We start from the raw sequence: 16,744 nt of genomic DNA, 5'->3' as shown, positions 1-16,744 counted from the left end.
ACAGGGAGGGGGAAAAAGAGAGAGAGGGAGAGAAAATCCCAAGCAGGCTCTGCACTGTCAGCCCGGAGGAGGGCTGGACCTCATGTCCAGAGACCACATGTCCATGTGAGATCATGACCTGAGCCAAAATCCAGAGCTGGATGCTTGCTTAACTGACTGGGCCGCCCAGGCGCCTGCCCCAGAAGCATCTGTCTTCAAAACTAATACTCACATGAAGTACTACAAAAAACGTTTGACTTAATGAAATACATTTAGAGGACAAACACGTGAAATGTCTGCCACTTATACCTAAAAGGAAACAAAACCCTTCACTTTCATTGTGCTTTTACGCTACTTCTAAAAGCATTCACCATTTCTGTAATTTTTAACTTCGAAGAAAAGGCAAAGACTCACTTTAAAAATCAGTCATACCTGAAGATCCAAGAGAACAATGTACTAATTTTAAACAAAACTATGAACCGCCTAAGGAGTTGAAGTGTATTTTACCAACTTAAATATATAGTATTTAAATTCTGGTCTTAAAATCAACCTATCTTTAAAGAGCTTTAAGTCCAGTTTTAAAGAAATAATACCCCATGCCCATTAATTCACAGTGAAATGAAAAAGAATTGGTAGCTTTTCTGTAACTTTTTAGTCTGCAATTAATAAACTGAAAAAAGTAGAACTGTAAAAATGAATGCACCTGCTATTTAAGTTTCTTCCTTCACTTCACCTATAACTAGAACATTATGACATTACATATATATTTTCTGAAGTACACAAACAACTTAAACATACCTGAATAACTTTGTCTACCTTCAGGTCTTCAAGAGATGGGTACAGAGACATTTTTGCAGGATTTTTCTAAAGAAAAAACAAAAATAAATTTCTGTAATTCAAATGTCATTGAAATTTAAATACTATGCATAGCCAGCAACATATAAACCAGCAATACATGTGAACATGTGTAAATTTTTAACACAGTAAGAAACATCTGAACTGTAAGACACATGGGAAAATAGGAACATCTAGCCTACACTAAAAACTGATTACTGGTTAGCAAACTATTTCTCCCTCCCTTACTACTACTACCAAACTGTATCCACTGCAGATTTTAAATTTCCCTTCAAGGAAAAGTCCACTTCAAAAGTTTAGAAAATCAAAGAGTACAGTTATGTGACTTACCTAGTGTGCACATGCACTTGGCAGATGTGCAATGATCATATCCTAACAAAACCCTAAAAGAGTTCCTACGCAGTATCTATAGAATCTCTATCACTAGGAAAAACACACACACACACACACACACACACACACACACACACACGTAGTTAGAAGAAACAATAGACAGCAATTATTAACAACAGTTTTATCTTCAGGACACACGAATGATGCAGATATTAAGGGACTAAGGAATAAGAGAAATTTTTACGTTAAAAAAAATTTTTTTAATGTTTATTTATTTGCAAGACAGAACATGACCAGGGGAGGGTCAGAGAGAGAGGGAGACACAGAATCCGAAGCAGGCTCCAGGCTCTGAGCCGTCAGCACAGAGCCCGATACGGGGCTCGAATTCATGAATCATGAGATCATGACCTGAGCTTAACTCGGATGCTTAACCGACTGAGCCACTGAGGAGCCCAAAGAAATTTTTACATTTTAGACATTTCTATACTGTTCAATGTTTTTTAGTGACCATGAGTTGTTTTTTCTAGTAATTTAAAACAAAGTTCTTTAGAAGTATTACAAGGATATGTACTTTAAAATTTTGTTTGGCTATTTTGAAATAAATATGTGGTACCTTCTTTAAAGCCAACCAAACAGAACATATCCCAGACTGGCATAGGGTAGGTATGACAGAGATTCGGGAACTAGCTATCAATTTATTACCTACCTCCCCTCTCCAAATCCAGGCATTCCTCTAGGCTCTGCGATACGGAGATGGGCCCTTGAACACTGCCCTGTGACCAGCAGCACAGGTTAAGCTCCCTCAGTGCAGGGAGCTGGAGATACGCCGGAGGCGAGAGGGTTTTCGCCTCCAGGGTCCAGGACACCGCTCTGGCCAGGCCCTCGCGGGACCTGCTTCTCCAGCACCTCGCTCCCGCCAGGGAGCGGCTTCTTTAGCGCCCGAGGCCCACAGTGCGCAGAAGCGCCTCGGACCCCGGCGCCGCGCCGAGCAGCTTCCCGCTTGCTGCCACCCGCGACGCACCTCCCCGTGAGCAGCTCTCCCCGACACCGCCTCGTGTGCAGCAAGTCCCCAGAGACGGCACCATCCTGGCCTCCACCAGCACCCCGGAGGGAGAAGGGCCAGTAGGGTTGCCTCTGAGACGCCAACTTCACCCTCCACCGAGCAAGGCCCGCACTCCCCGAGGCCCGGGTCTCAGACGCAGGAAGAGGGCGGCCTCTGGGGGCGCTCCAGCTCAGCCCCGGGGGTAGTAGGTACTTACTAAATCTGCTCTTCCTGTATTCATTAAAGTTGTCTTTACTTTTGGCCAGCCAATTCCTGTCCCTTAAATCATGTTATAGTTAATAATTCCGTGCATTCAACTTTCACCGTTTAAATTGCTGTATCGCTTCCATTTCTTGACTGGATGCCGGACCACCGTACTTTTAAAAAAATTTATATCCTCCACATACCATAAAATTCACTTTTGAAAGATGCAGTTCTACAGTCTTAACATGTCTACAGTTGTGCAACCATCCCTACCATCTAATATTAGAGTATTTCCAGCACCTCAAAAACAAATGACACGCCTATCTATTCTCCCCTCCCTCCAGCTCTAGACAACTAAGAATCTACTTTTTGCTTCTTGATTTGCCTATTCTGGATATTTAATTTAGAATCACAAAACATGCTGACTCTCGTGTTTCTTTCTTTTGCACTTAGTATCATGCTTTCCGAGTTCCTCCACGCTGTAGCTTGGACCAACACTTCACTCCTTTTTATGGCTACGTAATATTCCACTGCAGAGACGCTGCATCTGGGGTATCCATTCATCACTCGATGACATTTTGGGTTTTTACACTTTTTGACTATTGCGAATAATGCCGCTAATGATGCTAATGAACATTCACATCCAGATTTTTGTGTAAACACGTATAATTCTCTTGTCACACAGGGAAGAGTAGAACTGCTGAGTCACGTGGTCACTTGATGTTTTTAACTTTTTGAGGAACTGTCGAACTGGTTTCCAAAGTGACTGCATCATCATACTCTGGCTTTTCAGATTGCATACATCTTTTGCTTTTTACCCAAGTGCATCACTCGACATTGCCACCAGCAGCAAATAACAGAGGGTCCCAATTTCTCCGTATCTTCGCCAATACTTACTATTGTCTTTTTGACTACAGACAGCCTAGCATACATGAAGCTGCATCCCACTGCAGTTCTGACTTGTGTTTCCCTATGACTAACGATGTTCCGCATCTTTTCATTTGGTTATTGGCCATTTGTATATCTTAGGGAAAATGCCAATTCAAATCCTTTGACTACTTTATTACTTTCTTTCCGCTCTTTTTTTTTTTTTTTTTGGCCTAATTCTCCTGGGATAGGGCCTCCAACAAAATGCCAAATAAAAATGGCCTGATAGTTTTTAAGGGGAAAATAGGGCTTAGGTTTATGAATAAAATACAAATTTATGTGAAAGCACAATTTTAAAAAATGACTTAATTCTATTAATCCAGGGGGCGGGGGGAATGGGAGTACCTTTTCTGTGTCTCAAAAAATCATTTCTCTAACAGCTTCCCCCTTAAACACATTTTATTTACCTTTCCAACCATTTTATCAACCTCATAAAATCCTTTGAAATTCACTGGAACAAATGTTGACTTTTAATCTAGTGCTATTTCTATTTTTGGTTTCTACTTTTAGTTTTGCCACTGGCCACCCACAAGATCCCCTCTTCCTCATGAAAAATGAACTGGATGAGTGGTAAGTTTCAAAACTCAGTGAATTTTCTCAGAGATTTTCCTCATAGAAGCTTTCCCTCAAATTAATATTAACTGAAGTCGTCCAAACAACTCTAAGGCTGCTCATTCCCCAGAAGTGACTTCACACTCATACAAATACTCAAATTCAATCCCCGAAAAAATAAATGGCTTTTCAGACATTTTTTAAATATCAAATATCACCCCAACCTATGCTTTTTTAAACATTTAGTTTCAGGTTTGCTCTAAGTACGTTGACCTTAACTCTCACCACTCTTCTAAAATACAAAGGAATCCTTAATGATTTTCCTTCACAAACTATTGTTGTGGCCTCATTTCACATCATTTCCTTTAAGCGTTACAACATTCTAGCCACAAACTACTTGCTATTTCCCAGCCAGGTCTAGTGCTTCTGTGTCTCCGTATCTTTGCAAAAGCTGCTTCCTCTTCCCAGAATGTCCTTCCAGGACTTCTCTATCAAAATCGCAGTCAAGAGCCACTTTTGTGAGGACACCACTGATGACCTCAGTCAGACACCGTTTCTCTCAAGTCACCAGCGTCATTCTGCCTTACGTTATACAGCTAGTTTACGTTTATCTCTGTTCTTGAGGTCAAGGCCTTTAATTTCTTATTTATCTAGCGTGATGTCTTGTCCTAAACCAAGTCAAATGTTTATTACATTTTTACTGATGTTGTCAATAGCAGTAAGTATCTTTCGAACATTTATTGAAAAGTTCAATTTTCTTCACCTCCAAGTCTACATGTTTGAACACAACCCTGTTTAAAGCTCTTCCAGGATAATAATAAATTCTTGTATTATTTTTCCGAAAGGCTCTATCAACTTGTATGAGTTAATCTTTGGTCTAATCTTAAGTGTCAACAATAAGTAGTTCTTTCTGAAGAACTACAAAGCTATCTTTGAAAAATCCTTTCAAGTATGGCTGGAATTTCAAAATGACTAATGATGAGATTTAAGGGGATTGTGAAAATAATTCTATTACATCAGTATGTGAATTCTCATTTCACTTTCTCTTAAAACGCCCCTCACAGACTATCATCGGACTGACTACACAATTTTGTTTCCAGGCCTCCCCTACAGCTGAGAATCAACTGGTGTATATCCTACTCACCCTGAGATTAGTAGGCAAAACATCTTGCCATCCACTCTACTCCCCCAGTTCAGTACAACATTCCTGACTGTAACAGCTTTCTTTCACTGGTCTAATGCCCGGAAAGAACTGGTGTTCTCCATTTACCTCTACACCAGGTTTGGCCCACTCTATGCAACCTCATGGACTCTCAACTTTCTCCATGCATAATGAAAGGCCTCTGCATCCCAGGCCTTAGAAAATAACCCCCAAATTCGTTTCTACTAAGAGGTTTCTCAGAGCTTGAAATAGTGCCAGGGTTTCTTTAGAACACCTAAAAATAAAAATTACCCAACTACTCTGCCTCAGTATCCAGTTTCCCATTTGACTCTCCATTTCCTCAGGGCAGTGTCAGGGTAACTTCCTTGGAGTCTTTCTATCTGGGTGGACTAAAGGCCTCCATAACTCAAATGCCATATGTGATATTTCAGAACATCTAGAAAACCTCTAGGAAAAAAATATAGATGTTAAGCTCCTTGACATTCATCTTGATGATTTTTTGAATGTAACACCAAAAGCAAAGGCAACAACAGAAAACTAAGTAAGTGGGACTAAAACTAAAAACTTCTGCAGAGCAAAGGTAACAATCAACAATTGAAAAGGCAACCCACAAAATGGGAGAAAACACTTTCATGTCATATATTTGAAAAGGAGTTAATGTCCAAAATAAAGAATTCATACAACTTAAGCGTGCGAACGCACACACACACACACACACACACACACACACACACAAATCTCATTTAAAAGAATGGGCAGAGGATCTGAACAAACATTTTCCCAAAGATGACATACAAATGGCTAACAAGTATATGAAAAGGTGCTCAACATCATTAACCATCAGGGAACTGCAAATCGAAACTACAATGAGATATCACCTCTACCTGTCAGAACGACTGTAATCAAAATGACAAGAAATAAGTGTTGGTGAAGATCCGGAGAAGAAGGAACCCTTGTGCATCAATGGTGCAAACATAAACTGGTGCAACCACTGTGGGAAACAGCACGGAGGTTTCTCAAAAAATTAAAAACTGAATTACCAAGCAATTCCACCTTTGAGTATATATCTGAACACAAACACCAACGTAAAAAGATATCTGTACCTCCACGTTCAAAGCAACGCTATTTAAAATAATCAAGACACAGAAGCTACATAAGAGTCCATCAATGGATGAATGGGTAAAGAAAATGTGGTATATATACACAATGGAATATTTTCAGCCATAACAAAGAAGGAAATCTTGTTATTCATGAATAAAGGAATGGACAAAGAAAATATAAGACACACAAACACACACAATGGAATATGTCGCAGCCATAAAAAAAATAGGATATCTTGCTATTTGCAACAACATGGACACACCTTACGGGCATTATGCTACGTGAAAAAAGTCAAAGACAATAACCATATGGTCTTTATTATATGTGGAATCTAAACAACAAAAACAAAAACAAACTTGTTGATACAGAGAACAGACTGGTAGTTGCCAGTGGTGGGGGAAGGTAAGGGATGAGCAAAGTGAATGAAGGGAGTCAAAAGGCACAAACTTTCACTTATAAAATAAATCCTGATGATATAACGTACAGGATGATGACTACAGTTAATAATGCTGTACTGTATATCTGAAAGTGCTAAGAGAATGAATCTTAAAAGTTCTCACCACAAGGGAAAAAAGCTATGTGTGGTGATGATGTTAACCAGACTTACTGTGATTTCACATTATATACAAATATAAAATCATTCTGTTGCACACCTGAAACTAACAATGATATAGGTCTCCTCTGAACTTTAATGACAGTTTTTAAAAATTAAAAAATATAGTGGGGGGCAGGGGAGCCAAGTCTTAGTCTCAGCTCTGCCACCAACTTAATTTGCTTTCCAGGGTCTCAATTTAACGTATGACATCAACAAAGTATCTTTCCTGTAAGGCAAAAATTTTTAGAACCCATTTGTTTTTTAAATATCTGCCACCACAAGCTATATTCCTGAACTCTTCAACAGCAAAGGGCTTGAATGTTCTAGTCCCACAAGTTATTTTCACAGGAAGTCAGCATATGAAACTATTCTCTTATTTAAACATAGAAGTAGCCTAATTAGCTTACAATTACTGTAAAATAAAATATGGTACAAAACATTTTTAATTAGCACAAGAAACAACAAATGCACATCAGTAAAGGAACCTAAAGTACACTCATAACCTCCTTATCTGCAAGGGACACATTCCAAGACCCCTACTGGATATATGGACTAGTTATAACACTGAACCTAAACACACTATGCTTTTTCCTACACATATGTATCTACGACAAAGTTTTAAGCATACTAAGAAATTAACAATAACAATAAAACAATTATAAAAACATACTGCAAAAGTTATATGAATGTGTTCTCGCTCTCTAAATATCCTTTTGTACTATAGTCACCCTTCTTATGATGTTAGGTGATAAAACGGATGAGGTGAGGTGAATGACATAGGCATTGTGACCTAACGTTAGGCTACTACTGACCTTCTGATAATACATCAGAGAAGAATCATCTGCTTCCAGACCACATCTGACCATGCAGATAAAGGGAGACTACTATAGTACCGTAATCTAGATTCCTAGCCCAGAAAATGAAACAGTCAAGTCTGGAGTCAGGTTCAGAAATCTGCCCTCAACACTGTGTACCCATCAGGGTCCAATGAGTTCCCTTTTTTTTTTTTTTTTTTTAGGAGTTCGGTTTAGCGACTTTTATTCTTTCGTACAGATCATCCAAAGAACAAAGAGGAAGAAAAATGTTTAAATGTAGTAAAATCACTCTATCTTATAAATTTAATAAGGGCTCAACTGGACTTTTTTTTTTTTTTTTTATAAAACTAAGATCTATTATGAGATCTTAGTGAACTTATTTTCCTCTGTCTTTGAAACACCTATTTCATCAATCTAGGAATTATTTCATCAGAATTCATCAGTTATCCCCAACCATGCTAAAAAAACCAAATTAACAAAAATTAAGATCACCTAGAATGATACAATAGTAAATTAATCACACTCTTTCATCCTTCAGTTTGTACTGGCCAGAGTATTGCATCCTCTTTCAAGAATATATATACTCTTTAGACACCACATTTGTAGCTTATTTTCTAAACAAGCATTTCTTGAACACTTGGAATTTTTCATTTTTCACCCATGATGGAAGAAAGAAGGAAACTGAAGGAGGAAGTTATTTATTAGACAAATCAGAAGATAATGCAAAGTGACAAGTAGCTGTACTCTAGGCTCTTATATAATGAGGAAATTGATTACATAAGCGAATCACAGACTGGGTTTTCAGATGACAATACCCTAACAGAAATTCTTCAAACTTAAGAATCAGTAGGTAAATACATATCTCTAATAAAGAAATACAACTTTTCACTCAGTTAGTTTTACTAAAATATTATCATCTTTTTACTCTTATTATCTGTGAATCAAAATTTACTTGATATGGCTTTTAAATGGCCAAATGAAGGCTGCTGTTTAAACAAAGATGATTGGAAGGAAACTAATGTAGAGAAATTTTTTAAAACTCAGCACATTAATTACCCTAATTGGATTTTATAATATAAAGTATAAGTCAAAATTCTCTGTAAATATAGAACAAAGATAGTGTTCCCCTCAAAAAGACATTAATATTTGCAGAAGTACTGCATTTTGACAATGCAAATACAAAAATTACCAGATGGTAAAGACAGAATCTATTAGAGATATATTTGAGATCTAGAATCAGTATTGTTTTGACAACAAATATCATGAAGTAATGACAAGCTAGAACATATTAGAGACATATTCAAATGGAAACAATATTTATAAGATAGACACACGCTAATTTCCTTTATTACAATTGATGAGCAATTAGTCGTACTCAAAAGGATGTTGCCCATTTCAGCCACATACGCTTTCAAATCCAGGAAATGTTACTTATTTCTTTTTTTTAATTTTTTTTTCCTGCTCTCTGTGTTATTTATTGTCTGCTACACATATTCTCAGGTTTGTTTGTTTTTTAATGTTTGTTTATTTTTGGGAGAGGGAGAGACAGTGTCAGTGGGGGAGGGGCAGAGAGAGAGGGAGACACACAATCCCAAGCAGGCTCCAGGCTCTGTGCTGTCTGCACAGAGCCTGACATGGGGCTTGAACTCATGAACCGCGAGATCATGACCTGAGTTGAAGTCGGACGCTTAACTGACTGAGCCACCCAGGCACCCCAAATCCAGGAAAATTTAGAATAAAATGTGGGTTTCTTGTGTCCAGTCATTATTAAAATTGTGTTTTCAGTAAAACTGTGCTTCACTGTCCCTTTACTTTTTACTTCTACAAGTTTTTCATAAGGTGAATTAAAGTATAAAAAATAAAAGAAGTGTCCATTGGGCTTACATGATAAATGGTGATAACCATTTATTACAGTACACTAAGGATTACTAAGCATTCTATATGGCTCATAAATGGCGTCAATGCGCTCACTTTGATAAAGTCCTAAACAGGTCTAGGGTGATGGTTCTCAAACTTGGTTAATCATCAGATCAGAATTACCTGGGCACTAGTTAAAAAGAGCTTCCCAGGCTGACACAGACCATGGAAGGACTTAGGAACTCTTTAATAATTATCCAAGGAGATTCTCATAAACCACTGTGAAACGTGGCCATATAAAGTCTACTGTTATGTAGGATACTGTCTTCTTACCCATAAGGTTACATTTCTGACTTGCTGGATTGGCAAAAATCCAAAGTTTGGCAACACTCTGATAGTAAGGTTGTGAGAAACACTCATACATTATTAGTGGAAGTGTAAACTAGTACAAGTTCCATACAGAAGTTCGCAGTATCTACCAGAATTATAAACATAGTGCAATGCCACTTTAGATCTTCAGCCTACAAAAATATTCGCATGTAAAGAGTGACATATGTAAAAGCTTATTCATCGAAGCACCAACCGCAATAGCAAAAGACTTCAGAGGAGGAAGTTCTATATATACGAACATTGAAAGAGGTCTAAAATATCATTAACTGGGAAAACAAATTATGCTTTAGAGCACTGTGCAAAATATGCTAACATATGTGTTACAAGGAGAGGGAACTTAAAGAACTAAAAAAAGAAGTATAAACTAAACCCAAAACTAGCAAAAAGAAGGAAATCATAAAGATTAGAAATAAGTGAACCAGAGAATTGAAAATATGAGAGAGGAAAAAAAAAAAAATCAATGAAACCAAAAGTTGGTTCTTTGAATAAAATCAACAAAACTGACAAACCTTTTGCTAGATGGACTAAAAAATAGAGAAAACTCAAAATACTAAAATCAGAAAATGGGAATATTAACAATTATTCTGCAGAAATAAATTATAAGAGAGTAGTCTGCATGACTGTACATCAAAGTATCAGATAACCTAAATAAAATGGACAAATTCCAAGAAACATAAAGCCTACCAAAATTAAATCACAAATAAATTCAAAATTTGAATATACCCATACCAGGTGAGAAGACTAAATCAGTAATCTAAAATCTCCCAACAAATAAAAGCCCTAACCGTGAAACTTCATTGAATTCTGAACATTTAAAAAAGAATACCAGTCCTTCTCAAAATTGGTGAAAAAGCTGAAGAGAAGGTAATAACTTCCTAACTCATTCTCTGAGGACAGCATTAACCTGATACCAAAGCCAGACAGTCGCTCCAAAAAAGAAAATTACAGACCAACATCCTTTATGAACACTGATGCAAAAATCCTCAAAATACAAGCAAATGGAATTCAACAGAACATTAAAGGATTATACACCTTTTAACAATTGGGATTTATTCCTGGAATACAAGGATGGTTCAACATACAAAAACTAATCAACGTAATAGGTCACACCAATTAAATAAAGGAGACAAAAACCACATGATCATCTCAACTGATGCAGAAAAAACATTTGATAAAGTTCAGCATGCTTTCATGATAAAAACACTCACCAAATAGAAGAAAACTACATCCATTATTAAAAGCCATACATGAAAACCCCACACTAAACATCATACTCAGTGGTGAAAGACTAAATATTTTTCCTCTAAGATCAGCAACAAGGCAAGGAAACCCACTTTTTCCATTTCTATTCAACATAGTACTGGAAGTTCTAGTGAGAGCAATTAGGCAAAAATAAGAAATAAAAGGCATCCAAATTGAAAAAGAAGTAAAATGATCTGTGCATATTATATGATGTATATGTTTAGGGTTTAAAAACTTCTAAAGACTCCACACAAAAAAAGCTGTTAGAACTAATAAATTCAGCAATGTAGCAAGATACAGTCAATGCACAAAAATTAGCTACATCTCTATACATGAAAAATGAACAATCTTAAAATTGCTACTGTCTTACAATAACATCAAGAAGAATAAAATACTTAGGTACCATATGTTCATGGATTGGTAGACTTAATATGGTTAAAATGTCAGTATCATCCAAAGTGATCTCAAGATTCAATGCAATCCCTATCAAAATCACAATGAATATTTTTCAAGAATAGAAAAACTCATCCTAAAATTCATATGGAATTTCAAGGGACTCAAATATCCAAAACAATCCTGAAAAAGAACAAAAGTGGAAGACTCACACTTGCTGATTTCAAAACTTATTATAAGGCTACAGTAATCAAAACAGTAGGGTATCAGCATAATAGCACAGAGATCATTGGAAAAGAACAGAAAGCCTAGAAATAAACCTTCACACGTATATATGGTCAAATGATTTTTGACAAGAGTGCCAAGATCATTCAATGAATAAAAGTCTTTTCAACAAATGGTGCTCAGAAAATTAGGTACCCATGTGCTACAGCATAAATGTGAATCCTTACCTAACAACCCCATTTCAAAAATTAACAAAATGGATAAAGGATCTAAATTCAAGATCTACAACAACAGCAAAAAAAAAAACTCTTGGAAGAAAACACAGGACTAAAGATTCATGAATTTGGATTTGGCAGTGATTTTTTGGACATCATACCAAGGCACATCATACCAATGTGTATATTTACAAAAGAAAATATACACATTAGACTTCATTAACTTTTAAAATTTTGTACTTCAAAAGATGCCATCAACAGAGCAAAAAGGCAACACATAAAATGGGAGAAAATATTTGTAAATCATATGTCCAGTAAGGGATTAATACTGAGAATATTTAGAGAACTACTAAAACTCCACAAGAAAACAAAACCAACAAAACTGGTAAAGGACTTGAATAGACATTTCTCTAAATAAGATACAAGAATGGCCATAAACACATGAAAAGATGCTAAACATCATTAATCATTACGAAAATGCAAATCTAAACTATGACATATCACCTCACACCCATTAGGATGGCTACTATAAAAACAAAAACAAAAAAAACCAAAAAACAAGTATTGAAGAAAAACTGATCAGGCACCAAAGAATGAAACTGGATCATTTTCTTACACCATACTCACAAAAATAAATTCAAAATGGATTAAAGCCCTGAATGTGAGACCTGAAACCATAAAAATCCTAGAAGAGAGCCCAAGCAGCAATGGTTTCTCATGTGGGCTGTAGCAACATTTTTCTAGATATGTCTCCTGAGGCAAAGGAATTGAAAGCAAAAATTAACTATTGGGACGACATCAAAATAAAGAGTTGTTTGCAAAGCATAAGAAACAATCAACACAACTAAAAGGCAACCTACTGAATGAAAAAAGATATTTGCAAATGACCGATCTGATAAAAAACTGGTATCCAAAATACATAAAGAACTTATACAACTCAAAGCCCAAAGAATAATCAGATTTTTAAAAATGGACAGAAGACATGAACAGACATTTCTCCAACCAAGACTTCCAGATGGCCAACAGACACATGAAAAGATACTCAACATCACTCTCAAAGGGAAATGCAATCAAAAATACAATAAGATATCACCTAGCACCTACCAGAATGGCTATAATCAAAAACTCAAGAAAACGGGCACCTGCGTGGCTCAGCTGGTTAAGGTTCATGATTCTTGGTTTCAGCTCAGGTCATGCTTTTTTTTTTTTTTTAACGTTTATTTATTTTTGAGACAGAGAGAGACAGAGCATGAACAGGGGAGGGTCAGAGAGAGAGGGAGAGAGGGGGTCAGAATCCGAAACAGGCTCCAGGCTCCGAGCCATCAGCACAGAGCGCGATGCGGGGCTCGAACTCACGGACCGCGAGATCATGACCTGAGCCGAAGTCGGACGCTTAGCCCACTGAGCCACCCAGGCGTCCCAATGACTTCATGGCTTTGTGGTTCCAAGCCCCGAAGTGGGCTCTGCACTGGCAGTGTGGGGTCTGCGTGGGATTCTCCCCTGCCACTCGCCATGACTCTCTCTCAAAATAAGTAAACTTGAAAAATAAATAAATAAAGTGGTTCAGGGGAATCTTTTTTTTTTTTTTTTTTAAAGAAAATCTTGGTATTTACTGCCTAAAACAAGTATCTAAATCTGGCAAAAAGAGGAAAAAAAAAACTTGTTGAGTCATGTTTAATTAAAGGAATGGCTTTATTAAAGAGTGCGTTCAACTGCCAACTATTCGTAAATTCATCCTCTTCTGGTCATGACTTTTATATCCTTTTAATGCTCAAAATAACTAAAAACTAATGCTGTCAAAGTTAAATTTGGATTTTAATAGACTATTTCCTGAACGTTTTAAAACACGTTCCACATCCTTAGTTTCATTCTGTGGCACAACCCACTTGATCCATAATATTTACACACCAATTAACGGACAAAAACGTATACAACTAAACTGGGACCAGAACACATGAAAAAAGAAATTTCTTTACCTTTTGCCCTCAATAGTAAAGCTAAAGACTGGAAAATCTGAATTTAAACGAATCCCTTACATACACTGGAGAGACAGCGAACAGCCTGCAGCTGTTTTCAATGTAATTTTCCTTTTTAATCAATCGTTTTCTCTCTCAAACAAGTAGAGTTTTAAAACAGAAATTTTTTACGCTTAATTAATTGATTTAGAAAGAGACACAAAGAGCAAGGAGTGCACAAGCGGGGGAGGGGCAGAGAGAGGGAGAGAAAGAATCCCAAGCAGGCTCCCCGCGGTCAGCACAGAGCCGGAGGAGGGGCTCGATCCCACCAACTAAGCTCAAGACCTGAGCGGAAATCACGAGTCCCAGGATTAACCGATTAACCCACCCAGGTGCCCCGCAAACAAGTGGACGCTGAGACTTTGGTAAACCAACGTAGTGTACTTAAAGAAAAAAAAAAAAGAATCACAGTAAATGCCTATGCAGATAGTACACACAGCCTAGATAACCTAGAAATTCCTTTCGAAAACTGGCACACCGGAAGACCCCACGATCAACTCCACTGCAGCGCAAAGGAAAACTTCCCACCTCCATACATGCCTTCACTTTCCCATTATTACAAGGAAATCCTGAAATGAAAACTGTGAGTCATTTACATCTCGGGGGGATATTTCCCTCTGAACACACCCTGCTGGAACGTTTCTCCCTTTCCTCCAACTTCTCCAGAAATCCGCGCGGCGAATAACCTCTCCCCACCCCCTTCCAGAAAGTCAAGGCTTGGCCCACCCGACAGACACCTCCTTCCTCCTTCTAAATCCAGGCCGTTCCGATGAAGCCACCCGGGAAGGTGGCTAAGTGCAGTCCAAGGAAAGCGGCGCACCGTGACGAGCGGCAGCCAGGCTCTTCCCACCCCGGTCCCGAGGGATCTCGGCCAAGACGAACAAAAACGATCGAGAGCGACCAGAACCAGGAGTCCGAGCTGAGGCGGCAGCTGACGGCGTCGCCGCGGGCCGGGCCTCGGGGCTTGTCCCTACGCCCGCCGCCGCCAGCCCCCCGCCGACCCCGATCCCCTCGCCCCGGTCCCGGGCGGGACCACGAAACCCGCAGGGTCGCGGGCAGGCAGAGCGCGCCGCCCGCGCAAACTTTCGCCCCGGGCCCCGCGGGGCGGAAGGAGGGGCGCGGCGACCACTGAGGAGAGAGAGGGCGTCGCCGCCGACTCCCGAAAACCGCTGTGACCCAGACGCTCTCCGCTAGGTGACCCGGGGCCCCCTCGCCTCCGCCCGCAGTCTCCGCGCCCGGGACGCGGCTCGAGCTCCCCTCTCTCCCCACCGAGGCTGCTCACCTAGGCCACAAGGACTCGCTCGCCGCCGCCGCCGCCGCCGCCTCCGCCGCCGCCGCCTCGGTAACTGGCACCGACTTCCGAGACCCGAAGAGAGAAGAGCGGCGCGCGCCCGAGGACCGCCCGCGAGGCGCGTCACGGTGCCGCCCCCGCCTTCCGCCCGCGCAAGCGCGCGGCTCCGGGTCAGGTGATCCAGTCCCTATGGTAACGGGGCTGCGGCGGGGGCGGGGTGTCGGGGGCGCGACGGGGGCTGCTCCCGCTCCCGCTCCAGCCAGGGATGGGGCGCTCTTAGTGCCCACCCGCGGCCCCGGGTTACGCTTCCCACCTTCTCCACCCCCCACCCCCGACGGGTAGTGCGGCAGGGCCGGGTGCCACCTGCCCTCCGCCGCGTTCGTCCGTGCTTAGGGTCATTTGGTTCCCATTGCCTCCAATACAGAGGGAGTCCTGAAGAGCCCATCGTCTGGAGATTTCCTCGCCAGCCTTGGACTTCTACCGCCTTACTCCTACTAATCTCTTCCCTCTCGCTTTACCTCGCCACTCACAGGCTTAGAAACGTTGCTTCCATGAACCCTTCCCAGCGCCTGCCCTCTTTGGGACAGCTGCTTTCTTCGGCTGTAATAAACTCTTCGGCCATCCGAGCGAAAGTTCGTTGGCCGTTCAAGGTTGTGTGTGGTATTGCGTAAAAGTAATAACCAGTATCTGGATGCAAAAACTAAAACAACAACAACAACAACAACAACAACAACCGTATTTCTTGAGGGCTATGTTCCAGGCACTGTCCTAAGAACTTGATGTATACAGTCTTTGGTCCTTACATCAGTCTATAAGGTACAACATCCCTGTTAGCATACAAAGAAACTGAGGCACTAAATCACCTAAGTTTACCGTATTACCGTAGAGTAACACCGAGTAATTGGCCACATAGCATTAACTTAGAAGCATTTTATCTCTAGCTAAATTATTTAGTGCCACAATAATCTGTAGTAAAACTAATAAAAAATCTGAGCATAAAAGGGATGATGAGTAAATGGAATGAAACTTGCCCTCGGAGAGTTTATGGTCTAGTGAATGAAACAGACGTTTAAAAATAATGAGACAATAGATTGGTAAGGAAAAAAATATACCTCCTTTTTAATCATAAACGTGACATGATTATGTAGAAAATTTTTAAAAAATTAACCAAGAAAACCCCCTAAAATTTAAACAATTATAACAAAATTGCAGGATAAAAGGTTAATATATACAAAAGCCTATTGTTGTTATATTTTCCATCAAGGAACAACTGAAATTTGAAATTAGACACAGTATCACTTATATTAACACCAAAAAATGAAATACTTAGGTATAATCTAACACAATGTGTACAAAATCTATATGAGGAGAACTATGAAATTCTGATGAAAGAAATCAAAGAAGATCCAAATAGATGGAAAAATATTCCATGTTTATGAATGGGAAGATTGAATATTGTCAAGATTTCAGTGTTTCCTAACTCGATAAATTTGATATGATCTCAAAATCCCAGCAAGTTATTTTATGGCCGTCAACAAGCTAATCCTAAAG

At 39.4% G+C, this 16,744-nt stretch overlaps 1 protein-coding gene across 2 annotated transcripts in view; it reads right to left on the bottom strand.

Annotated features, from left to right (window-relative positions):
• LOC102948551 (syndecan binding protein) overlaps nt 1-15,298 on the bottom strand; it is a 33,912-nt gene extending 18,614 nt beyond the window's left edge. Inside the window, exons 1-2 of one of the 2 annotated variants that reach the window (XM_042973380.1) lie at nt 15,185-15,298; nt 778-843 (exon numbers count right to left, since the gene is read on the bottom strand). In XM_042973380.1, the coding sequence (XP_042829314.1) occupies nt 778-828 (51 nt within the window). In that variant the 5' untranslated portion in view covers nt 829-843; nt 15,185-15,298. The remainder of the gene's footprint in view (nt 1-777; nt 844-15,184) is intronic. The other variant, XM_042973381.1, reaches the window with a different exon arrangement.
• Nucleotides 15,299-16,744: the final 1,446 nt, after the last annotated feature.

Source organism: Panthera tigris, chromosome F2 (assembly GCF_018350195.1).
Source record: "Panthera tigris isolate Pti1 chromosome F2, P.tigris_Pti1_mat1.1, whole genome shotgun sequence".
In the NCBI taxonomy this organism is placed as follows: domain Eukaryota; kingdom Metazoa; phylum Chordata; class Mammalia; order Carnivora; family Felidae; genus Panthera; species Panthera tigris.
Note: the sequence above shows the minus strand (reverse complement) of the source record. Positions and strands in the feature narration are given on the sequence as shown.